The sequence below is a fragment of the Solanum dulcamara genome, chromosome 5 (genome assembly GCF_947179165.1).
Source record: "Solanum dulcamara chromosome 5, daSolDulc1.2, whole genome shotgun sequence".
NCBI lineage: Eukaryota > Viridiplantae > Streptophyta > Magnoliopsida > Solanales > Solanaceae > Solanum > Solanum dulcamara.
This window is the reverse complement of record NC_077241.1, coordinates 71,932,560-71,958,176: the sequence shown is the minus strand read 5'-3', so window position 1 is coordinate 71,958,176 and position 25,617 is coordinate 71,932,560. Positions and strand designations below refer to the sequence as shown.

General features: G+C 33.7%; 4 protein-coding genes across 4 annotated transcripts; 1 reads left to right on the top strand and 3 right to left on the bottom strand.

Moving 5' to 3' along the window:
- The first annotated feature begins 2,685 nt into the window (after positions 1-2,685).
- Positions 2,686-6,437, top strand: LOC129889643 (uncharacterized). The gene is made up of 2 exons (XM_055965040.1): positions 2,686-3,067; positions 5,605-6,437. Exons 1-2 carry the CDS (start codon positions 2,937-2,939, stop codon positions 6,068-6,070), a joined length of 597 nt encoding a protein of 198 aa, XP_055821015.1. The 5' UTR covers positions 2,686-2,936; the 3' UTR covers positions 6,071-6,437.
- A 2,347-nt stretch (positions 6,438-8,784) lies between these two features.
- On the bottom strand, positions 8,785-11,836 carry LOC129889642 (probable calcium-binding protein CML18). Its single transcript, XM_055965039.1, has 2 exons — positions 10,916-11,836; positions 8,785-9,048 (listed from the first exon to the last, which is right to left on the bottom strand). The coding sequence occupies exon 1, from the start codon at positions 11,423-11,425 to the stop codon at positions 10,934-10,936; it is 492 nt and encodes a 163-aa protein (XP_055821014.1). The 5' UTR covers positions 11,426-11,836; the 3' UTR covers positions 8,785-9,048; positions 10,916-10,933.
- A 6,717-nt stretch (positions 11,837-18,553) lies between these two features.
- LOC129889640 (probable polygalacturonase) lies at positions 18,554-20,124 on the bottom strand. Its single transcript, XM_055965036.1, has one exon. It carries the CDS (start codon positions 20,053-20,055, stop codon positions 18,625-18,627), a length of 1,431 nt encoding a protein of 476 aa, XP_055821011.1. The 5' UTR covers positions 20,056-20,124; the 3' UTR covers positions 18,554-18,624.
- A 657-nt stretch (positions 20,125-20,781) lies between these two features.
- LOC129889641 (plastoglobulin-1, chloroplastic) lies at positions 20,782-23,936 on the bottom strand. The gene is made up of 3 exons (XM_055965038.1): positions 23,221-23,936; positions 21,503-21,698; positions 20,782-21,260 (listed from the first exon to the last, which is right to left on the bottom strand). Exons 1-3 carry the CDS (start codon positions 23,748-23,750, stop codon positions 20,952-20,954), a joined length of 1,035 nt encoding a protein of 344 aa, XP_055821013.1. The 5' UTR covers positions 23,751-23,936; the 3' UTR covers positions 20,782-20,951.
- Between the last annotated feature and the right edge of the window lie 1,681 nt (positions 23,937-25,617).

The window sequence follows — 25,617 nt, the reverse complement described above, 5'->3', positions numbered from 1 at the left end:
TTATTGTGGTCAATTATTTATTTAGATCATACTTATTTGGAAACCCAACGAAAGGGGAAGGCTCAGGTCTCAGAGTAACTGCTTGATTAATTAAGGCAAGTGAATTTCTAAAACTCAGTTTAAGCTTATAGATGCTTGTATTTCTGTGTTATGTGTATTAGGAAGTAATGAAAATTAGACCGGATTATTGACTATATGATTGACCTTAAAAAAATGGAGATGAGGGGTAGAAAATAGTGATCTAATGACATGTATTGGTGGAATTGATATGTTATAATTGTGGATTTATTTTGGACATGTGAAATGACTATGTTGATGTGAGATAGGAAAAATTATGATTGTTGTCATATTATTATCGTGAATTATATGAACATGAATTGATTGCATTGGCTCTGACATATTGTGTTGAGATTGAAAATGATATGAAACAAAAGGGGTCGGGCCACACGCTCCGTGGCAGGTATTATAAAACAAAGGGGTTGGGCCACACGCTCCGTGGCAGATATTATGAAATAAAGGGGTCGGGCCACACGCTCCGTGGCAGGATATATGTATTGAGGGGACGGGCCACACGCTCCGTGGCAGGTTACATGGACAGAAATGTCCCTCATGGATTCCGGACTGTGATTCAGCGGATGTGTACCGATAGGATAGACATGCATCATTTCATTGCACTGCATTGCACCCTTCTGATATTTGTGACTTTGTGTTTACCCCCATATTGCTCTGTGTGCTGAACTTGACTTGGTATGATTCATTGACGAGACTATTGATGAGTATTTGTGGACTGTATTACTGTTGTTATTGTACAAGTGTAGAGTTGGGCTGATTTTATGCAGGTTGTAGTTAAGGAGGTTCGGTTGGGAGGACAGGAGTACTTGTATCTATTAAGCTTTGCTTAGTTTTAGCTATCCACTTGCTGAGTACCGTGTTGTTTGGTACTCACCCCTTGCTTCCACACTTGTGTAGGTTGTGAGCTCGGACCTGCTTGATCTTATACTATTTTCCACTACAGCCGAGGTTATCAATTTTGAGTGTTGAGGTAGCTGTTACATCCATCTAGCGGACATCTCTTACTCTTTTATTATATTTTAGTCCTACTCTAGAGACAAAGACATTGTGACTGTATTTTCTTTTGTACTTCGATAATATATTAGTGGCTTGTATATGTGACAACCAGTCTTGGGGGATTTTGGAGATTATTTATTTATTTTTGACTAAATTAAACCTTGTTTTATCTCAATTACTTCCGTATTTACTTTCCGTTGAGTTTTAGACTGACTTGTCTCGGTGGGTTGAGATGAGTGCCATCATATCCGAATTTGGGTCGTGACACTGAAGTTGAGATACCAGTGTAGATGTACAATGATAGCAAGGCAGCAATTCAAATTGCTGCAAATCCAGTGTATCACGAAAGAATAAAACATATAGAAATTGATTGCCACTTCATTAGAGAAAAGCTGCAACAAGGCATGATTAAAGTCGACTACCTACCAACTCAAGAACAACCTGCTGATATATTGACAAAAGGATTGTCCAGAGCTCAACATGAGCATCTAATGTCCAAGCTAGGAGTTTTGAACATATTTGCACCTCCTAGCTTGAAGGGGAGTGTTAAGATAGTTAAGGAGTAGGTAGTTAGAGATAGGGACAGTTTAGTCATTTACAGTGTTATAGTTAGAACTAACTAACTGAATTAGTTAGTTAGTTACCACTTAGTTAGCTGTGTATATATATAGCTAATAATATCTTGTAAAAAGGATTAGGTCATTTTCAGCCCCAAAATGAAAAATGCATTTTGAGCTCTCTCTTTCTCTCATTCTTCTCATCTTCATCTTCATCCTCATTCTCTTCACTGTGTATTGATGTGTATCTGTGCACTCATTCTCAGAGAAGTTCAACATGTGCTATGTATTTATATTACCCAACAATAGTTTAAAGGAACTACATTACATAGCTATATTTAGGGATTTATAACAAATTTCTCCTCTCTCTCCTCTTTTGCACCCCTCTGTATCTCTAATACAAATCAAGCGAGAGATGGTGGGAACCTTTCTTCTTTCTCTTCTCCTCTTCGATTTCATATTCAAACTTCTAGTATGCCTTAACGAGGGAGAGATACAATATTATATTAATCTTATTCTGAAAGAGTATACAACACATGATACAAATGTATACCAAAGACAAAATATAGTTGAATACATTGATACATATCTATAGTCGGTAGATACACTCAAAATACATTGATACAAAATGAATACACAAGGAACAGATACTCTTGATACAATTGTATTCGTTGATACACTTGATACAAAGTGAATACACAAGGGACATATACATTTGATACAATCGTAATCATTGATATAATCTATTACAACTTGATATAATCCTATTCCTTGAATTCAACATGAAACAACGAATACAACATGTATTCATCCTTTCTCTTGAATCTCGCTCGTCTCTCTCCTCCTTCTCCTAATCTCATTAGCTTCCTCTCTCTCCCAATCACGCTCGCCTCTCTCCTCTTTCTAACATATAATTATAAATCGTAATAAAATAAATTATTATTATGAATCTCCAATTAAATTCAAACTATAGTCAATTTTGAAAGTTCCTATGAGTTAAATAGGCGGTGCAACGAAATTTTGTCGAATCAAAATAATAGTTGGGATGGGTCGAACTGAGTCTGTGGTGGCCCAAAATGGGCCCAAATTTATTGAGAGAGAGAGAGAGGCAGAAAGCCAACAGAAGGGGAAAATGCGGGAGGTTGAAATTGCTGGTACTTTCTGGCGGCTATCCAGAAAGGGACAACTTTAACTTGCCTTGTTGAAAACGAAAACGCCATATATTCTCATAAAACTTTAAGAAGAAAAACAGAAACTTTCTTTCCTGAAGAAGAGAGACTGATAGAGGAAGAAGAAAGTTCTAGAAAGAAAATGGTTCTATGGGAGATCACATTGGGAACGGCGTATTTCTTGGGTCTGAAACGAACTTACAAGCTGTTCTTGAAGATTCAGCGTAAGCTCATTAGTCCAAAGTATCCCAGGCTTCGTGATTTCGCTCAAAGGTATTTTGTTATTTGAATTGGATCTGATTTTGATCTCTAATGATATCTTAGGTTTAGTTTTTCTTGGCGTATATAATTTATCAATCCGTTGACTGGAAATGTATAGAGATAAGCAATTTAACTCAATCTGATATTGAATCGATAATGTTCACACTCAATTTGTATTCAGGGCAAGTCTGAGAGAGAGAGAGAGAGAGGAAAATGAAAAATTAGTATCTGGTGAAACAGCTTCATAATTGATCATACAATAAGCAATAGCATTGGAGCGTTTGCGGCAGCTGACATTGTCATTGGCACCATGCTTTTAGGTAAATGAGAACAATGGAGAGCAAGAGGCTCGAGAGTGGTTACTGTGGGACATTAATATACATGGTCTCTGTATTTTATCTAATGACTGAAAAAGCAGTCTAATAGAAAGGAGAGAGGAGAGATGGAAGGAGGGTAGAAAGAGGAATGGGAGAGAGGATAAGAACGAGAAAAGAGAGAGAGCGGAGACGTTGGAAGAGTAATAGTAGGGTAATACTAATTGGGAGTTATTAGGATAAAACTAATTGAGAGAGAAATGTGTCAGCAAATGAAATGACAAAAGCGGTCATCTAATATTACTACTTGGCTTTCTATGGAGGAACACTAAATAATAGCAAGGAAGGTGAAATGAAGTTTTGGACGATATTGAGAAAAAGAGAGAAGAAGTTTAGGATGACTTGTCAGCCTATTTTGCGGACATCCACTTTCAGGGCCCAGTTTGAATGCATATGAGTTTCATGTTCTGGTATTTGGCATAGTTTCTGTAAGACTTGGTGACAAGTTTGTCATTTCTTCCCAATGCAAATGGAAAAGTTGTCCTTGGAGGAGTCTGTCAAGAGGAGAACTTCACATAGGTGTCTAAGCTGGAATATGATCTTGGTGATTTTTTGATAGTTATATCTTCTTCAACTTTTTATTGTTATTTTAGCTCAGCGTTATGGTTCTTGATTATAGTACCATACGCTTCTTTCTCCAAAATTACCTTTTTTGACGTGATACCCTTCCCATGTATCTTCTGCTTTTAGTCACTCTCAAATAAAACGGCAAACATCTGCTATTCCAGCTCCGACAATTTGATGTTCTTATTTGTTGAATATTGTTGATATGGATTTTCAGTACCATTATTCTGTTCCCAACTATTGGTCAAAGTATCTCTTAGCTTTGATATTACTTCTTTTTGTGTTTAAAATGAACACTCTTTTCTTAAATGGTAATGGTGGATTAATGTCCCTTTTTCTTAGTTTTATCTCTCGGATTCCCCCGACATTTGACAATCTTGTTGGAATAAGGTTGTTACAGGTACGTCTCTTTTCTTTTGTTCCTTGAATTTCGTGAACTTGAATTTTCTATAAGCAATGGGACTAGAATACATGCTTGCCTTATATCTCAGGACAGTTGGTTATTAAATACTTTTAGAGCTGATGATGCGTGTAGGTGGTGAGTTGAGCACTTCTCAGTTTAATATGCAACACTCGGCCTATATTTCCTAGATTTGTATAGGCACGTTAGATCATACATTAGATCATATATGTGTTTTGAGGTATTGGATTTGCCAAAGCCTTTATGTTCAAGATGCAAGGATATGGATAAGATTTTGCATGCATGTCCGAGAATGAGGGTATTAGGCATGAAATTTAAAGGTAATATATAAATGATAAAGAGTGGATTTTTTTTACTGTTTAAGGAAAATGAGGATGCTAAAATGAAAGGACTTTCCATATTTCTCTTTATCAAAATCTATGAGTTAGTTGACTGTCCCAAGTTGGTAGTAGATGTCAAAGTTTCTCAATTAATATGACCAAACTTACCACATCTTCACCAGATTGCCCATGTTATGCCATGTTGAAATAGTATACTGTTCAAACTATGATTCTGAGTAATATAAAAGCGTAATTTCTCTTGTTCACGCCTTAATATGAACAACTGTTGGTATGAGGAGGAAGATGAGGTAGGATATAGCTTTGAAGCCGGCAGGATGTGCTGAGAATGAATATTCTCTCTGACAAAAATCAGTAATTTAGGGCCTTGAAGGATATGTTATGTGTTTGTGTTGATAATGGAAGTATATCCATGAGATGAATTCTGGCAAAATTTAATTAGGTATTTGATGTCAAGCGTGTACACCATCCAAGTTTTTCATGAATATGAATCTTTGCTGAGGTTTATATGATCCATGGTATGTTTTAGTACGTAATTCCTCAATTTTCTTGTAATGGGAAGCAATTAGTGAGATCAGATTCTTCACCTCGTGGAAATGTTACTGTCTAATCTTTACTGGTCCTCTATTGACACACGATAGTTTCACATTCTCTCAACCTCTTTTATTCTTCATATTTGAGATGTATCCTGTTACCTCTTGATTGGAAAATATTCAAGGTTGTTAATATTGCCATATTAGCCTAAGGATGGTCATTCCCTGTTGTCGGATGCTTGTTCATCATCTTTTCTGTCCAATATTGATTGCTTTGTTCCTTGTATTATTGTTTTTCAAATATTTCGTTCTTTTCCAGGCGAACACGAGCTGCATTTGATGTGGCGCTGACCGTGCATCGCAAGGTACAGGAAAGAGACATTGAAGCTGGTCGGAACCTTGGTAATTGGATCCTTCGATGGCTTGACAAAATGAAGCCATCTGCTAATATTCGAGGCTCAGATAACGATGCAATTACGAGTGGAACTAAGCAGCTTAGGAACTCATCTCACTCCCCTAAGCCACAAGCTTTCCATAAATATGGTGCTGGCAAGGACAAGGAATCCAGCAGCAGGCATCTGTTTATCTCAGCTAGGAACACATGGCAGACAGCGTACCCAACCATTTCAATGATGATCAAACCAAGAAGCCCAGCTGGAACAAATATCCAATACAGGCAGTTAAACACTGTGTTGCCTACTAGTTTTAAACCCATGAATCACGCGAAACATGGTTTTGAGGGAGTGATCCGACCAGACATATTGCAGTGGATTCAAGGAAGCTAATCCATTAACTAATTTGTTGTTTTTTTGGCCTTTTCACAAGTGGACCTGAACGTCTGGAGAAGATGCATATCCGGCACGGATAAAAGCTAACTAGATCAGTGCCATCATGGAAAAAGATGGTTTCAAATTGTAGTCTTTTGTTTTTCTGTTTTCTTTTGGCTGGACCTAGTCCTTTTCAGTCAATATTGTACATTCGTTTCAGATTCTGCGCTGTGTGCACTTCAACCAACCTTGATTGTTGTATTGTTTCTACTCTGTTGTGGTCTCTTTGGAGTTCGACTTTATTGTGGAAGTGCATCAAGGCTGAAATCATCTTCCACAACAATGAAAAAGAATCTGAAAATCAAAACAGTTCTCCTTATTTGTATTTGCATAGGAATAGATACAGAAGTGCTTATACTTCCCTTGCTTTATTGCATATCCCATTTTATACGAGTGAAATTAAATTACTTGATCATTTTATCAATTATGTCGACTTCTAACTTGTGTTATTTCGTCCAATTTCGTGATAATAGTAAGACCCTAAATGGGAAATCACTTTGAAAATGAGGTTATTAAGGAAAAGAGTAGAATCAAATGTTAACTGGGGCATGGTTTGTGTCATGAAGTTTGTTGAGTCCCACTTTGGTTGGGCTCGGAGCATTTGTCTCTTTATACAGTTTAGAGCAATTCTCATTTCTTGATTTCACTTTGTTTGTTTGAGTTAGATTTAAGAATCATTTTCTTATCAAAATTTGATGAGTGGACTAGTGTACTTGACCTATTCGTCAACTAAAGAAAAACGTCTAGCTAGTTCATGTGGGACTTTGAAATGATTGACACTTTGTTAGGGAGTACTTTAGGATTATGAAATTTTTCGACGCGAACTCAGATTGAGTCGAACTTCAATCATGATACCAGACATCTGCCAATGTAGTGGAAGATGCTCTCAATACAAGATACACATCTTGGCGTGAGTAGAAAAAAGCTCTAAACGAGTGATATCATCCTGAGTTTACTAAACAAATCAATCTTCCGACGCTAGTATAACAATAAACACACATAAGGATTCAGAGAAATATAAAATACACTTTAAGCCCCTTAAAAAGGGATTTTAGTCCCTAACTTAAACCTATTGAACTCTAAAGATAGTTACTAAAGATATGATGGGCCATGCGATATCAAGAATATCTTTCTCCTAGAATTGTACAATCAAGAGTGACATCAAATATAAACATTCTCAGTATTGATTACAAGAATTTATAAAGTTGTGAAGTATATGGTAGAAAGTAATATATACTAATACACCTATCTATAAAGAAAGATTAATTAGATGATTTAGATTAGATAATCTTATTTATATCTCTAATGCAATTAAAAATAATCTACCAGTTACTTTATTGTTAATAACTTATACAAGATATACACGTGCAAAATTTGTGTTCATAAATTAGTTTTATAATATAAAGAGACATGAGAGAGGAGGGAAATAAATATCAAAATCAATCTAAACCACATTTACTGTCTAAATGATCGAGTTGAATGGGTAAATGTTCAGTCAACTTATAATAATTGACTTTCATGGTCATTTTAGCTATATATAGATATTTTCAGTACCTATTTTAATGATTTGGTAGCTATAAATTTATAGGAAAAAATATTTTAAAAATTAAAATCAATATCTTAATCTATTTAGGATCCAACATATCCTAAACCCAACCTGCTTAAAATGAATTGACTATATAAGTGATGACTTAATAACATTTAACTAAAAGAATGCTATTATCCTTCAATTTCTATCATTTTAAATATTAGAGAGGCCCTTAAGGCCGATCCACGTTTACCATTGATGCACTTGGCTCAGTAAATGTTCCTAAAGAAGACGCGGTGATTCCAAGTAATGTTTCTGAGATTGCTAGAGATTTTTTGTACTAGTGTTTGATAAAGGACCATCTAAGAAGATGGACGCCGTAACAGCTACTCCAACATCCATTTATTCAGCAAGCTTTATTATGTAGTTGGATGCCTGAAACTCAAGGGAGGACAGCAAGGGTTAATTCTTTTGGTTGCACACTTCCAGTACCTGAGAATCACTTCATCAACTAGTTTTAAGGATACAATGAAGCCAATAAGATTGCAAAATTAAGCACTTATTGGCTGCTGCTGATGTATTATTATTTTACAGAAAACAAATTTCGTGTAATACTACTTGGATATTGCATATCTTTCTAATTATAGTGAAACAGTTGCTTGTTCCTAACTGGATTTAATTATTATTTTTTCTGATTAAGTAAATTTAGTTATGCTGGGAAGAAAACGTTGTTATGTCTAATGAAACACTTGTATGAAAAAAGTACTCTTAATGGAATAACTGCAAATCATCACCCAAACAGTATTTAGTCTAACGAAAGTACAACGATTTGAACATACAGGAAAATGCATAAGAAGCCTCTCTCATGGCAAGAATCATTCTATCGGATGCTAAACTAGGATAGGTTAGGTCAAATTTGAACGGGTCATAATGGATTAAGACAATAATTGGGTCAAGACCCAACCCAACCCAAATTAGTTTGGGTCAAAATGGATTATATAACGGGTGAAGATCCAACCCAACTCAATTTTTACTAAGCTTAATTGTTTTATTTGTTCTTTTAGTACCTAATAAAATTATTTTTTCTTTATTATGACTATATATAACATATCAAATTGAACAAAAAGTTTTTTAAAATTATTTTTTAAAAATTTCTCATGAGTCAATTCGGGTAACATATCAACCCAATTTTTTATGGGTTGAAATGAGTTTAGCTAATGAATGGACGGGTCAATACCCAACCCAAACTTAAACGGGTTGGGTTGGGTTGATTTTGCCAGCCCTAATCACATATAGAAGCAATACATTAAAGATGCAAGCACGACAAAACCATCTCTGCATCTGAAATTCTCTTCTTCTTCATTTGTCAACAACACTCATTTCCATCTACTTTGCTAAGAATAGGGGCCTGCTACAAGTAGATAATTGAAATTCTTTGATCAGAATATATAGAATATAAGTTGAGCTATTCTCTGTTTGATCGCTACAACATTTAATGAAATATTAATATTAACAAGGAGCGTATAAATTTCTTTGCTCGTGATTAGGTTAAAAACAAGGCCAAACCCATCGGTGGCCCCCTAAAGTTGACACCAACTTTCACTTAGATACTTTAACTAGACTTTGTTCATTCTATACACCTCATGTCGAATCCCGTTGTGTCATTTTGACATTTTTTGCTTACATGGCATAGTAATTGTGATACACTCGTTGACCACGCGTGAAAGACCTGATTTAGTCCAACAAAATGGTGAAAATTAATGGGAATAGACCCATTTCAAGATTTAAATATTAAATATTAATGAAATTCTTTCTTAAAAGAATTATTTACAGAAAAATGAAAAAAAATTGGTGAATTCTAGAGCTATTTAGAACTTGGTATTTGATGAAAAAGACAAAAGGGTAGGGGTTATTTCAGCAAAACAAGATATTTGGAGAAAACATTAATGAAAAGGGACAGGGGTATTTGGAGAAGAACGCCGAGGGGTGGGGTGCGGGGGTGTGAGCAGATGTTTCTGCAAAGGGCTAGGGGTATGTGGAGAAGACAATAAAAGAGGGGGGGGGGGGGGGGTTGCAACTTTTTAATGGTTTAAATCTTTTTGTTTTTCAAAAATATCATGTGTCATTGATTCATTGGTCACTTTTTATTTTTACTCAAAATTCATTATTTAAGAATTATTTTTGATAAAAATGACAAATGTCGTCGTTTAATTCGTCACTTTACACGTCATTCGCAAGTGTAACACACACATCATATATTTATTTTTGCTGATTGTAAAAAAGTGTCAAAATGACACAGAGGGATCCGACATGAGGTGTCTAGAATGAACAAAGCCTAGTTGAGGTATCTAAGTGAAAGTTGGTGCCAAGGGGCCATTGATGAATTCGGCCTAAAAACAAAGAAAGCTTATCCCCTATGCCACCATCCATACCATCGCAATACATATGCCTTTTCTGCTGCCAGAAAATTGTTCGTTCTATTCTAACTACGTCTTAGTCCCATTTTAGTTATGTTGGTATTAACAGGGAGAGTATGAATTTATGAGCTTGTGGTTAGATTAAGCACGAAGAAGGTTAACCCCATCCTCACCATCCTTGCATACATATTCCTTTCTTCTGCCAGACAACATCATTTCAATTATAACTACGTCTCAATCCCATTCTAGTTTAGAACAGTTACATGAATCCTCTATATATAGGCTGAACCAAGAGAGCTTAGGAGAAAAAGCAAGAGTAACAAAATTACTTAGTGAAGTAACTCCTTTTGAAAACTGTTACAATTGGCTGCCTACTGTCTGTTGACTCAGCAGTTCATCGTAAAATTAACTATTACTGTGCCAAATGACTAAAACTACAGATTCGTATTAAACCAAAATAAATTTTTCAGAAAAGAATTTCCTCTTTCAATTCATTCACAAATTCAAAGGTTAAGGTAAAAGAAACAACATACAGGATCCAACTTGATCACTTTTTCATGTTCATTCAAAGCCCAAATTCATCCACTAAAATTTATGTATTACTCGATCACAGAAACCAGTAAAACATAATATAGGGCCAAATTTATGGGAGAAAAAGGCCAGGTAGAAGAGGGCAATTCAGTTTAAATTCCATAGCAAGCACCCTTTGAAATAATATGCATATTTAACTATAATCTTGACATTAGCAGAGTCGATCCGAAAGTAAACTAACTAAATAAACATACAACAAAAAGCACATTAACAAACAGAACATATATATATATCTAAACTAGATGATCAGAAATTGACAAGATATACCAAAAGGAGATTCAACTATCAAGCCCAAGAGTTATCAAAAGCAGCCGAAGAAATCGCCTGAATGAATTCCTGATAGCTGATCCTGCCATCTCCATCAGTATCAGCTTCTCTGATCATCCCAGTAAGTTCTTCAGCAGTCAAAGCATGTCCAAGCTTAGCCATAGAATGAGCCAATTCTGCAGCTGTAATATAACCATTTCCATCCCTATCAAACATCTTAAAAAGCTGTTTCAATTGCTCCTCTGTGTAAGGGGACTTCGCTGGAAGAAGTTCCGGTGCAACGAGTGATACAAACTCTGAGAATTCAACAAGGCCATTGTCGTTTTTATCCGCCTTTTGTAGCAACGTTTCGAGCTGATCAGGACTTGGTTTTAAACCAAGGGACCTCAATAGCGCGCCAAGCTCGAGTTGGGTCAGACTCCCATCATCGTTTCTGTCAAATGATCGGAAAATTTCTCGCAGTTCAGCCAACTGCTCATCATCCAACTTCACAGGTGCTTTATTGCTCATATTTCTCTGTCAAGCAATAAATCAAACAGTTGATCTGCAGATTGAATTATTCTTGAAAAACAATATCAATGGATACCCTTTTCCTTCTTTTCTTCGAAAATGGTATTTGGGTCTTTCAGAAGCCGATTCTACAAATTGAGTTTCCTCGTTTTTCTGCTATTCGTGCCGTCCTCTTTCTCTTGTTGTTCTACTGACCTTTTGACTACTCTCTGCTCAATTTGTGTCACTTTCGTATTATTTTTTTCTCTTGGATTTGGTAATGGATGGATCCACCAAATTCTATGAATTTGTAGAATTACAAGGAAAGGCTATACAGATTTGTAGGATCGATATTGAAAGAAAATATGGACAACTTCCCAAATGAACTGGAGATGAATTATGCCCATTTGTCCCTGGAAGAAACTTCTTATATTGTTTCTTTTAAACAGAGTTGGCGTTATCTAACCGATGGGGTCCTCCTCCATGGGGACTTTGATTTGGTCGTGAAACTTTAAATTAATTGAGCTTTAATATTGACATAAAAGTTGTTTTTTTTTTATTTTAAAATAATTGAATTGTTGAAATATGACACATATTTTAAGATAAAAATAAAAATATAAATTAGTCATGTTTTTCTATTCTTGCCCTTTTTAAATTATATTCTAACTCTCAATACTCATTTAATTCATTTTTGGAACTCAACCTTGAAATTTAATTAATGAAGAGTAAAATTGAAAACAAATGCCAACATCTATCTTGAATAGTGAATAATTCGATTATTTTGAACACTAAAAAGTACTCAAATAATTTAATTATTTTAGAGGTTGCCCTATTCGAAAATCTCCGGATCTATGGAGGGAGTATAATTATATAACAAAAAAAGAATTTTCAACTACCGTATAATTTATGTTATAATAAAAGCTATTGGTTATTAGTTGTGATATTTATCGAGTCAACCTCCTAAAAAAAGTACTCATCGTATTAAAATTTGTAATTCAAAATTTACACTCAAATAATTTTGTTACTCAATAGTATGGACAATTACATGAAAATATTGTCGGTGAGACTTTGTTAAGGTACTAAGGTGGTTAGGGCTAATATTCTTGAGGTTTTAGACCTTTTAGTAATAATTTGCCTACAACAAATTGATAGTATTTCCTTAGTTGTCATGTATGTTAAAAATAATTATTTCAAAATAATTGTCAATTTAATCAAAAGAGAATTAATTATATTTTTTCAATTTTACTCTTAGCATTAATTATTTTAGAATTAAGAGTCACATAAATTGATAAAGATTAAAGAATTAATAAGGGATATATTAGTCAAATAACATTTCTAATTAATATTTTCTTAAAAATTGTGTAAAATCTTATCGTGACAACTAAAATGGGACGAAGAGAGTAATATTCTTTTAAAAGAAGCAAACACGTCAACATATGAGAAGAACTCACTTGACAAAATTTCAGATTGTTTAGTTTCTTTTGTAAAAGGAAAAAGAAAAAAAAAGTTTGTTTATGTAGTAGTTTATACAATACTCCATCCGTCCTATATAAAATGGGGACTTTCTATTTTATACGGTGATTAAAAAATTATTAATAGAGTGATTATCTTTACTATTTTGTTCTTTGTTCATATCAATGCAATATACATATAGGGGTCGTTTGATTTGAATACGAGTTATGATGAATTATTTATAATGGGATAAGTTATGTTGGATTAGTTATGATGAGATAAATTATGCTGAGATTATTTCTTATTGAATGTTTGGTTTGTTGTATTCAAAATAATATGTATTGCATAAATTTTAAGAATAAATTGTTTGTTTACAAAATTATCCTTCACTTTATTTAATTTTTTATATTTTCTTTGCAATTATTCAATATTCATTCTTAAAATAAAATTTACATCTTCTTTACCTTAAATATTTTTATGTGTGCATTTTCATGACGTCCATATGTATTTAAAAATAAAACTTTCTTCTTATTTAATTTAAAAATAGAATTTTCATTTTAAGTTTGTTAAAGTAAAAAAAGATTTATGAGAAATCAAAATATAAATAAACATAATAATTAGTCAAATAAATTTATAAATAAAAATTATATTATATAGTGTAATTGTTTAATAGAAAAAATATCAAAAATTATCATAAAAATAAGGAGTGAATGTTTTTATATATGGTATTAAAAATAAGGTAAATATATATAAATGTAAAAAGTGAGGTATAAAAAACATTTAAAGGGATATATTTGTCATTTATCTATTTTATTCCGGGATAAGTTATCCCCGGATTAGTCTACCACCAAAGAGGAGGGATAACTTATTCTGATACTATTTATTAATCTCGGGATAAGTGATCTCAAACTTACAACCAAACACCAAGTGTCACTATAATTTAATTCCAAAATTATTTGGTGTTATCCTTCACACCAAACAACCTCATATTAATTGTAGGAGTAAAATGATTTTTTTTAATTAATTCTATCTATATTTAGTAAATGATCAAATAATATGAAATTAATATTTTTACTAAGATGTCCATCTAATATGAAAGGGATGGAATGGTCAATATTCCTATTTTATTTAAGTAAAATAATTTTTTGGAATAAATGAATTGACTTAAGAAGAAGAAAAGGGTTTTTCTTTTGGGGCAAAAAGTTGCGGCAACAAACGCGGGAATTTCGTGAGGAAAAAGCACGTCGTCGTCGTTATGACTTTGTCAACTGTTTCCTTTTAAATTTGCCATATTCTCTCTTTCCTACCCTTCTTTCCGTCTCAAAATACTTGGATTATTGGATATGCATAATGCAATACAAAATTTGCCAAATTTGCAAAAAAATTGGACAGGCACTATAAAATTAAAATAAGTTAAATTTTTATTTAGACATACGAGTTAGATTTCTTAAATTATAATTTTTTTTCATAAATATGAATAATTTACAAGTTGTGAAAACTATCAATTTTTCATAATTTTGTACAATGTTCTTTAGGGGTGTTCAAAATCGAATCATAACCAATAAACCAACCGTAAAATTAATTTATCGGCCTATTGGTATTGGGTTATCGAATAAACGGTTGGAAACGGATTAAAATTTCATAGTTAATGGCTTATTGGTGTGTGAGCGGATTATTCAATTTTCTTAAGGGTAAACCGTTAATCCGTTAAGAATTACCATACTTACACTTTTTATTTTAGGTATGTTAGCCTTATTTAATATTTTATTATAATATATAAGAGTAATTATATATTTTTCCTTTGTTAGTCCTAACTCAAAAAAACACTAAAGTTTAAAAGAGGTATAGGCGTAAAGAAGTCCCTGGCTCACTATTTTTAAAATAGTGAAAATAAGTCATCTTTTTTGTAAGGTGCGTTCATCAAAAAAAATGTACCATAGAGATCAGAGGTTAATTGATACACCGCTCGATAACCATCCGATAATTGTTAATCTGTTACCAAATCAACCGGTATCTTATAGGTTGGCTAGCGGATTAGTAAATTAAAAACCAATATCCGATAGGCCAAACCGTTAAATCAAATTATCCGTCCGATCCGCCCGATAAGCAGCCCTATAATGTTCTTATCAAATGAGCAAATCATTATTTATCAATAAGATATCGAAATATCTTAAGACACCATATTTACCAATTGCATATAGATGTTCTTAAGGAGTGTGCCAATTCAACAGAGATCAAGTTATATGAAATTGAGAGTAATTAAAAGAAATGTCTAACTATTTTATCCATATTTATGTCTTAAAATATAATTTCTCTTGATTGAATATTTACTCTATTTATGTGTCATAACTCATAATTGAAGTATTTGTAGTCTTAAAAAATAATTACTACAAAGATAGAATGAGAAAGAAATATACTTCATCCGTCCTATTTTATATGGTACCATTTGACTTGACGAGATGTTTAAGAAAAAAAGGAAGACTTTTGAAACTTGTGGTCTAAAACAATTCTTAGATATTTCTATGTCTGTGAATTATTTCATTAAGAGTAAAATGAGACTTTTAAAGTTAAAATATTTCTAATTATAGTAAGACGACATTCTTTTTGAAACGGACTAAAAAGGAAAAAATGTCTCATAAAATTTGCATTATGTATTAAATGCAAAAGTAATAATTTTATCTTAAACTTCTAAAATATTCCCTCCGTTCACTTTGAACTTTGCACGCCCTTGATAAATAATAATTAATATGATGTATTACTACATTAATTATATTAATCGATGCATAATCTTAAAAAGTATTTATCATTTATAACTATATGATTTTAATGTATTTATATTGCATGTATAATTCACATTTAATATACAATGCAATTTTTTACCTAAATAAATCTAATACATTTTAAGACACTTATAATACATCTTTATTGCATGCAAAAATATTTTTATACATAGTGTAATATATCTACATTACATGCATAATTCATTTTTAATACATAGTGCAATTTTTTTATCAAAACAACTATAATACATTTTAAGTCATTTATAATACATATATATTAAATATATAATTCATTTTTAATAGCTATATATGATAAATATTCTTTAAATATGGTATATCTAGGTAATAAATTAAAATTATGTTTAAAAACAATATATAATTTATGAAAGGAACTCAAAGGTAATTATCACTTGATGTTGAAGGTAAAATAATAAAAAATAGTAATTAGTGTTTTGATAAGTTAAAATTGACAAGTAAAATTGAAATAAAAATCTATTTTAAAAATACTTAATACGAAAAAGTGAAGAAGTGAAGTAACAAATATATATTTTTAATTGGGACGATAAATATGTTCAAATGGAGAAAATATTTTTTTTTTCAGCCTAGATTTCTTATTGTAATTACCAAGTGAAGTACGACCTTTTTGTGATTGGCATGGGAGATTCCCCATGTCGTGTGGGCCTGTTTTGGCTTTTCAATATTTTATGACAACAAAAAAAAGTAGATTGTGATTGTGATTGTACCGATTGGCTAACTCAGACTTTCCCCTATTCAAGATTTTTAAAAATAACACAAAAAAGAAATTAAAAAAATCAATATATATTGTATATATTATTTTAATTTTATATATATCGCGTATAATTTTTTAGAATATGAGATTTGAGTGAACCCTTGCGACCTTAGCTTGGCCCATTGTTTTCCATCAAATAATTTGAAGAAGCAACGCTCAATGTTTTTCACAAATGATCGAAAAGTTACAATGATAGGTTGTCCACAGGGTCGATGGCAAGTTTGATTACGAAAGGAGAAGTCAATATATAATTGAAGACAAGATATTTATCAATATATATAATTTAGACAATTAATTTATAAAATATGTATAAAAGTGGTCAACGTATACACAATATATACACTCATTATCTATAGATATGTACAATGGTGGAGCCGTATCTACTTGAGGAATGACAATCAACACCGTTTTGTCGAAAAATTACACTGTATAATCAGATAAAATACTTTTTTAATATGTGTATATATATATATATATATTACACATTTACACCTCTTACCGCAAATATTAAAAATCTTAAATTTTTAAAATTATTTTTGTGTCAAGTCAAAATTCGAACAGTATAACATAAATTGGGACATAGCTAGTAGGTAATTTTGGAGAATTAAACCATATTTTCGTGGGAACTGCAATAAAATCTGTGCTTTTGACTTGTATTGGCCGGTTGGCGTTTTCTATTTGAAGAGAGTTTTCAAACAGAACGAGCCTGCTGGTAGGACATTTGGTAGTTTGTGAGTTAGCATTCAATGATTCTGAATTAAGTATGTTGAGTTGTTGACAAAAAAATTACTGTTATGATTGTTGGTAGCTTTTGATTAGAATTTTCTTCTCTTTTTTTTCGATATTTGTATTGAAATCTAATTAAATTTAAATTCATACATTATAGGGGCCATATTTTCTCAAGATGGCACTTTCAATAGAATTTTTTCCGTTTGCAAAGGCTTGAACCAGACATGTAATTAAGCATAAAGAGATATCAACTACACCAACACAATGGAAAGAATTATGTTGACACTATGGGGGTTGGTGTTGGGTGGGGTGTGTGGGAGTAGGGGTGGGGGTGAGGTTGACTAAATTTTGTGAAATGAAGCTGCTAATTAATGCTACAGCATATGATTGTGATGTGCGACTTCCTATTTTATTCATTTTTTTTCTTAATTTCTATTCGATTAATTATACTAATAAATCAACGTCTTCATAATGCAGCTGCCAAAAGAGCCGTTGGATTAGAAAAAATAAAATCAGATCATTGAACCACTAATCAAAAAGCTACCAATTCAACACCCTTTAGAAAATGTTCTTAATACTTTTTATGCTTCACTTGATAAAATTTATCAAAACGGGGACAGTTCAGTTTTCCTGTATTGTCATTTAGATCTTGGAAAATATGTGACTAATTAATCTACTATTGAATGAACAATCTATAAGTTTAAGGAATTATTTAGAGACCTCCTCCACGTTTGAGTTTTGACTTTATCTCACTAACCTCTCTTGTGATCCAAAGGGACCATGCCCAAACATGTTTCAGAGCTAGAGCCCGTTTGGATGGGCTTAAAAAAAAAATTATGTATGAAGTGGTTTTAGAATTTTGAAGTGCTAAAAGTTATTTTTATAAATAAACAGTTGAGTGTTTGAATAAAAGTGTTTATGCCGAAGAAATGAGAAAAATGATGTGAATTTTAGGGTTAAAAGAATAAAAAGGACAGTTTGGAAATTTAGTTAAAATATAAGGGATATAAAAGTAATTCCACGATCGAAAATGACTCTAAGCACTTAGAAAAAAAAGTTAGAAATCCTAACTTTTCATTTTTAGCTGCTTTAAAAACTTTATGGCTTAAAGTTCAAACACCGTTTGACCAACCTATAAGACCCTCAAACGGGCTCCTAGTCACATTTCAAATCCACAAGTATAAACAAGACTGGAGGGAGATGCTCAAATCTTGCTTTGAACAGCCCATTCTTGAAAAGATAGTCTTTATTTATTTATTTGCTAAACAGAGTAGCTAAGAAGTAGCCAGTCAAAATAGGTAACCGAATTGGTTAACAACAATTCAGCCATGGGAAAAACAAGTTCACTTTGCATTCATAATGAGCACATAAATCCTTGGAGTTTTGGAAAGGGAAGGGTTTTATTTGAAGCTTTATTTTTGTGAAGAACAATTTCTTTTACTTGCAGCTTCCTGTTTATCCCCTCAGCCTCAGTGTTGTTGGTAGGATCTGGAGTAGAAATTGAGCAAAGAAATATTATTTACAGTATTTGGCCTGAAATCCAATGGATTATTCCATCTCATTGATTCATCACTAGACCATTTCATGACTACGTTTTCAACAACCAAACCATCAATATGCTCCATCATGAATCCCGCAGTTTGGTGCTTTACAAGTTCTTGACATCCTGGCCTGTAATCCACCAACCCATCTGGGAACTTTGTCCATCTCTTGTAAGTCAGGTTCATGTTTATGAAGTTTAGATTGCTGAGGACTCCACCTCCTGACCCCGATAAGAAGATGCCGTTTTCAGAAGTTGCTGTGATGTTGACAAATAGCAAATTGGAAATTGAACCTGCTTTTGAACTAGCATCCCTTGGGCAGGTTGTCACATAGATAGGCTCTGCTCTTCCCCACCATGATGGGTGGTAGTATCTTGTGCTGATGTTTATGTTTGAGAAGGTCATGTCGCTAACATTTCCTCCATCTCGAATTTGTAGAGCGAGGCCTCTATGAGATTCAACAATTGTAATGTTGTCAAACAAGAAATCCTTGAACGAGTAAAAGCTAGCGCTTCCAAGTTTGATAGCAGAAGATTTTGTTCGAATCCAGCAGTCTGTTGCAGTGAGGTTGTAGACAGGTCCATTTGATGACTTTGGACAGATAGCATCGTCTCCAGTATTGATGTTGCATCTAGTGATAACTGTATTGTTAGAGTCCTCTATGTCTATACCATCGTTGTTGGGTGAATTGAAGTTCCCATATATGGTTACATCACAGATTGATGTCTTATCACTTCGTACAATATGCAAACACCAATAAGCAGGTTCGATGAGTCTAACGTCGGAAACCTTGATATTCCGGCAGCCGATGAACCCTACCAACCTCGGCCTACACTCATCTCCAAGGCAAGCTCCGGTATGGTTCCAGTTCACCATCACATTCTTCTTCTCATCAAATCTCTCTACAAACTTCAGTCCCTGTCCATTGATTTCTCCTCCTCCGATGATCCCAACATCCACCGCATCCTCCGCCAGTACCACATACCACCTGCTCTGCTCCTTCGGGTAATCCTCCAACTTCGGTCCTCCCAAAATCATTGCCTTCCTGTGAATATCCAATACGACGCCGGATCTCAAGAATATTGTTGCCGTCAGGTACTTTCCCGGCGGGAAGATAACGTGGCATTGACGGCGATGTTTGGATCCGACGGCCGAGCATGCGTTTATAGCTTTCTGGATTGGAACGGTGTCGTATTTGACGCCATCGCCAGCAGCGCCAAACCCGGTGACAGAGATGGATAAGAGGTTGAGTTTTGGTTGATGATTGGATTGGAGAATAGAGAATTGTGACGTGGAAGAATATGATTGGATAGCGAATGACCAAGTGAGAATTGAGAGGAGTAATTGAAGTTGAAACATAATTTGAGAATGAAATGAATGATTTGATTGAAAAATGGAAATAAGGAAGTGGAGGGTTTTTAGTCATTCACTTTTTATCCCCTAAAAAAATGAAGTCTGCACTAATGAGCCACTCTGTCTTTCTTGAAGAAAAACTGTGGTGTGCCACACATCTTAGACTCTGTTTACCTGCACAATTACTTAAGCTAATACTATTTCTATTTATCTGAATCTCCAAATTAGGATTAGCTTCAAGTTCAGATCAAATGTAATTGTTACGTTTTCATCTTTCCAGATAAGCTGAAATTACACTGCCGAAAGTTCATCTACATACACACTAACCTTCTCAGATGTCACTTGTGGAATTACATAAAATATAATATGTTGATGTAGTAGTATAAGCTGAAATTACTTATTGACCTCTAAATGATTAAATACTCATAACTTGAAATCGTCAGCTAACTTACTATATATGAAAATACAAAGCTATTTTACATTTTATTTCAGCAGATGCTTGTACTAGAACAAATCTCACAACTTGATCCTGAGATAATTCAGTACTAATACTCAAGTCCTAAAAGAGCGTCTGCCTTACACAGATTACCAGTTTGCAATTCAACACAGATTTGACATCAAAAAGAAAGCACAGCAAGGTAGACACTCTTAACTGCTCAATCCAAATTCTATGAGAATATCACGAACACAAATGACATTTCATGTGGATATTCTTCCTTGCCACCTTCAATCTGCAAGTAATAGCTATAATAGAATCTCATTAATAAAATCAAGACGTGTCTCACGTTACAGTTAAGGTGGGTTAAATTCTACATTCCCCAATAAATCGATGTAGCAGAATATACCACCGCACAGTTCCCAAGACCACTGTAAATCACAACATAGGACGATGGGTGCCTCTACTAATATAGAAGGGAACTCCCTTCCTTAACAAGCACAAAAATCCCACCATCCCCTCTGGAGATTCGCATATCCTTATCAAGGTATGTTGTGAGAAGCCAACTTTTTGTCCTTTCACCTGGAATTGGGATCTTGAGAGGAGGCTGACCAGAAATAGCTCGTGCTATGCCTGCCACAGCGTTTTCCAGAGGACCTAGAGATTGCTGTACTGGAGAGAGACTTATCTTTCGCCCAAACACATCCACACTTTCCGGCAGGTCTATGTTTGATTTTATTTCTGGAGGCTTAAAATTCCCTTCCTTAAATTCAACCTGCAAAAGTAAGCAGTTGTCAGCCAAATGCCGTAGGAAAATTTAAAAATCTCCCAACATACTCTAAAGAAGTTTACCAAGAAAACTATCATCACCCTCAACAATTTCCCAATGTCTTGCATAACTAGTTCCTAAATTCCAAATTAACATTTGGCTGAACTACTAACTCATTTTCTTTCTCTGTGCAGAATATTGCTGCAAGTACCTTTCTGAAGAGGTTAGAATGGAGTCAACAAAGGTACCTGTATTCTAGAGGGGCTTCGAACTTCAAAAGTGGCAGTAGCACTAAAGGACAAGGTGGCTACAGGGCTTGATAGTGTAGTCGCATTCTCTATAGTCAAGCTGTTTGTATTTATGTCTTGGCTAATCTTTTCTACCTTCAGCAGAGGAATGTTGCCCACAGCAAGAAGAGGTAACAACTCAGAAAATGCAGTGAACCTGACAAATTGAGGAAGAAACATAAGATTATTTGCTGCAAATACATCACTTAGCATTTACTTCAAATCAGTTTCTGCATGAAATTTCACAACGAAAGGTTACATTGTTCAGGAGGAAGAGCCAAAATTGTCCCTTAAGTTTGGGTTAAGATTCAAAATCATCCCTTCAATTATATACATCAACATCAATTGGAATAGACCTGACAGCTTATTGAGACTAATGCGTACAATTAAAGGAGGTGACATATTTTAGGTGGTTAACTTATCTATGTAATGGAAGCTTGAGAACAATCGCACAAGCTTTCTTCAAAATTTTGAATGGGAAGTGTCTAATAGGAGCAAACGTGAAGTCCACCTTTTCACAGGAAGCTAGTTAAAACCCTTCTCTATACTATAAAAGAAGTTGATTAAAATGACAAGAAATTTGGGAACTATCGATGGCAATTTCTTTTCTTTTTTTTCCTTAAGGAGGATGGAGATTTGGTTCCTTTCAGAAACTTGCTTCGAGAATAAAGCTTCAAAAATGCAGTCATGTCAATCTATAAAGTAACAATATGATAAATCAAAGGTGATATTGCAACCAATGCTCTAATGGTTGGGTTCTGCGCTTATGTGAGGCTAATAACTCAGTACAATATGTTGCAAGTTTGGTCCTAAGTTGTTCCTTATGGTATAAGACCAGATATGGATATGAGTAGAAAATGAAAATTATTAAACTTTACAAGGAGAAAAGGCTTGACAAAGGACATCTTAATGGTAGGTAAAGTGATAACATGATTCTTAGTTGTTGAAGTGCTCTCTCTAACAGGAGCAAAGCCAAGTGAAACTTTCCTCCCAAGATAGAAACAGCAATTAGGAGGCTTTAAACTCCAATGGGAGAACCATAGAATGAATGTGAACCATGAAGTCATGAACTCAAGCTCCAGTTAATATTCCAAATTTTGGACCAATACTCCTTGCACTAAATAGATCCTAGTGAAGGATATAGCCGAAAGCAAGCTTATTGACAAGTAGCAGGCTAACAGCTCACTTCATAAGCTGCATATTTAGAATTAGAGGCCAATCTCGAGTTCCCTCTTAAAATTATTATGATGCACCTCACACCATAAAGTTCTACCTACTTCTTTGGGTGCAATGCCTATATTGTATGGTTAACTTCTACCATGTACCGGGAATTGGAGGAGAGCAACTTGCTCTGTGGTGTCAATGCTTAAGATAAGCATGCCACTACTCATTCCATCAATGCCTTATCCCATAGAGAATGAAATCAAAGTCAATTTGACTACCTGAAACTACCAATTACCCTTAAACATAGCCCCCATGAGATTAATATCAATTTATAAGAAATCGTTATTCGCATTGTCCTGTAACTCACCCATTCTTTCGACAAACCAAAGCCAGCATGCTTACGGAAAAAATCGAAACTCAGCTACTTTCATTATAAAAACAAAAACAAAAGGTAATAAATGGTGGAACTAAAGTAAATGAAAACTGAATAATCAAGCAGTGAAGCAAAAACTCACACTAAAAGCCACTTCCCATCAAGCAACTCAGGAGACTCAGTTGGTGCTGAAGTAGGATTGGCTGCCTCCAACTGTGAAACGAACTCCAAAGCCTCGGCTCGAATCTCCGATGAAGCCCGAAACCCTAAATCCGTTCCGTAAACTGAATCCACCAAGCACCTTTTCAGCTCTAGAAGCTTCTCGTCCTCTCCAACACTCACGTCAACTCCGGGACTTCCATTACCCCACTCATCTTCATACTTCGGAGGATCCGAATCCGCTAACTTCGTAACCGGTCCGGGTTCCGGCTCCGACTTCTGTCCCCATTCATCAACGAACTCGACCGTCTTATCGTCAGCTTTATCATTGTCCGGTGTAGTAAAAGTCGGCTTTTCCGGGTCATTGGATGAGGAAATGGATGATTGAACTGAGAAATTGGGAAAACTTCGAAGCCTAGGCGTCGGAACTGAAGAAGGAAGAGAAGTGTGAGGTTTAAGGGTGATATTTGGGTTTTTAATGGTGAAAATTAGAGGATTGTAGAGAGTGGACATAGTTGATTGCTTTTGGAAATAGGCGTCCTGCGGCGGTGGACGGTGGAGACTGTGGCGGAAGCGGTGGCTGTCGACGGTGATTTGAGACCGTTGGTTTTATAGATGGTGGAGATGGATTTGGAAAGTTTTATTTTGTTTTGAATTAAATTCTGCTGCACAAAATTTGTGTAATTTTTGTTGTCAGGGAGGGACACATGTCATTTTATTTATAATTATGATACTTAAGTTTTTCTTTGATTATTATTCAACTAAAATCATAAGATGATAAGAATATACATAAAAGAATTACACACGTAATATATTTATTGATTTGGTGATATTTAAGTTTTTTTTAATTTTTATTTTACTAAAATCACAGTAAAATGATAAGAATGTACATAAAAAAATTACACACGTAATATATTTCTTGAATTGATGATATTTAAGTTTTTCTTTAATTTTTATGTTACTAAAATCACAGTAAGATGATCAGAATGTACATAAAAGAATTACACACGTAATATATTTCTTGAATTGATGATATTTAAGTTTTTCTTTGATTTTTATTTTATGAAAATCACAATAAAATAATAAGAACGTACATAAAAGAATTATACACGTAATATATTTATTGATTTGACACACATCAAATAGTAATAAGGAAGGGGAAAAAAGAACCGTGACATTATTGATTAATCGAACGTGTAACAAAAAATCATAAAATAATTGAAGAAAATGATATTTTCACATGATTTGATTTTATTGACTTAAGCTTAGACACACTATAATTAAAGGACTAGTACATGGGTGGAGCCGGGGCTAGCAGGGGTTTTATCCGAATTTTTTTTAACGAAAAATTATATTATTTATATATGATTAAAATTTTTTGATTCCAATAGCGATAGCTATGAGAGAATTAACAAATAGAAAAAGGAATATTTAAAGGGAAAAAATGGAATGGTTGTTTGGTATGTGCAATGATGCATGGAGGTGAGTAGTGGAGAAGTGTATGCAACATATTGCTTTGTTTATAGGGGGAAAAAATAGACTTTTCTTAACAGAAAACAGAAAGGAAAACGAATTTCCTTTAATTTTCCTTTGGTTACTTATTTTTCTTTTTCTTTTCCTTTCTCTTCCCCGCAAGTAAACTAACAAAAAAATCTTTCTTTTTTTTTGATTACTGAAAGTGAAAGATTTCGTATTTTCCTTTGATTGATTTTTTTGGACCACGTAAGAATTTGTCGTCCGATTGAACCTACTTTTTCCGGGATGTTCTATAGGAATACATCGCTACCTTCACACGCCAACATGCAACATGCACAAATCAAGTTTTTTTATTTTCATTTTAAATTTTTTTAATAAAAATTCTAATTCTATCATTATTTATAAAAAAAATATTAAATTTTCCATAAATTCATATATTGTAGTCTAGCTCCGCCTCTAGCAAAAAGTAGTGTCATATAAGGAAAAAACATTATATAAACAAGAAAAAGAAAAGACAGAGGAAGGACTTGAATTCGAGCCGAAATGTTCAGTTGTGCTGGCAAAGGAAGAGAACATTTATGTTTAGCATAATAAATAAGTATGTCATTTAATGGGCATTAACTGATATCTATGTTTTTTAATTTTAATTTTAATTATGTATAAGTAAATATTTTTTTCGTTCCTAATTTGCTTTTTTTTAATTGTCAATTTTGACAAATTAAAAAAGGATAATTTTTTTTTATTATATTCTTTATTTATTAATATTAAGTTAATATCTTTGAAAAATGTATTTGAGTCTTTGAATTGTTGGTAGAAATTGATATTTTGACATATGATTTTGGAAAGTGAAAATTACGTTGTAAACCTTCCGTTTTAAAATTAGTGATGTTTTTAATTTGTATAT

Excerpts from the sequence above, each read along its gene's own strand:
- LOC129889641 (XM_055965038.1), bottom strand. The coding sequence starts at position 23,750 with ATGTCCACTCTCTACAATCCTCTAATTTTCACCATTAAAAACCCAAAT. Across the intron at positions 21,699-23,220 it reads GATGGGAAGTGGCTTTTAGT|GTTCACTGCATTTTCTGAGT; the intron begins GTGAGTTTTTGC and ends TCAATTTGTCAG. Across the intron at positions 21,261-21,502 it reads GAAGCCCCTCTAGAATACAG|GTTGAATTTAAGGAAGGGAA; the intron begins GTACCTTTGTTG and ends TTACTTTTGCAG.
- LOC129889640 (XM_055965036.1), bottom strand. The coding sequence starts at position 20,055 with ATGTTTCAACTTCAATTACTCCTCTCAATTCTCACTTGGTCATTCGCT.
- LOC129889642 (XM_055965039.1), bottom strand. The coding sequence starts at position 11,425 with ATGAGCAATAAAGCACCTGTGAAGTTGGATGATGAGCAGTTGGCTGAA.
- LOC129889643 (XM_055965040.1), top strand. The coding sequence starts at position 2,937 with ATGGTTCTATGGGAGATCACATTGGGAACGGCGTATTTCTTGGGTCTG. Across the intron at positions 3,068-5,604 it reads CTTCGTGATTTCGCTCAAAG|GCGAACACGAGCTGCATTTG; the intron begins GTATTTTGTTAT and ends GTTCTTTTCCAG.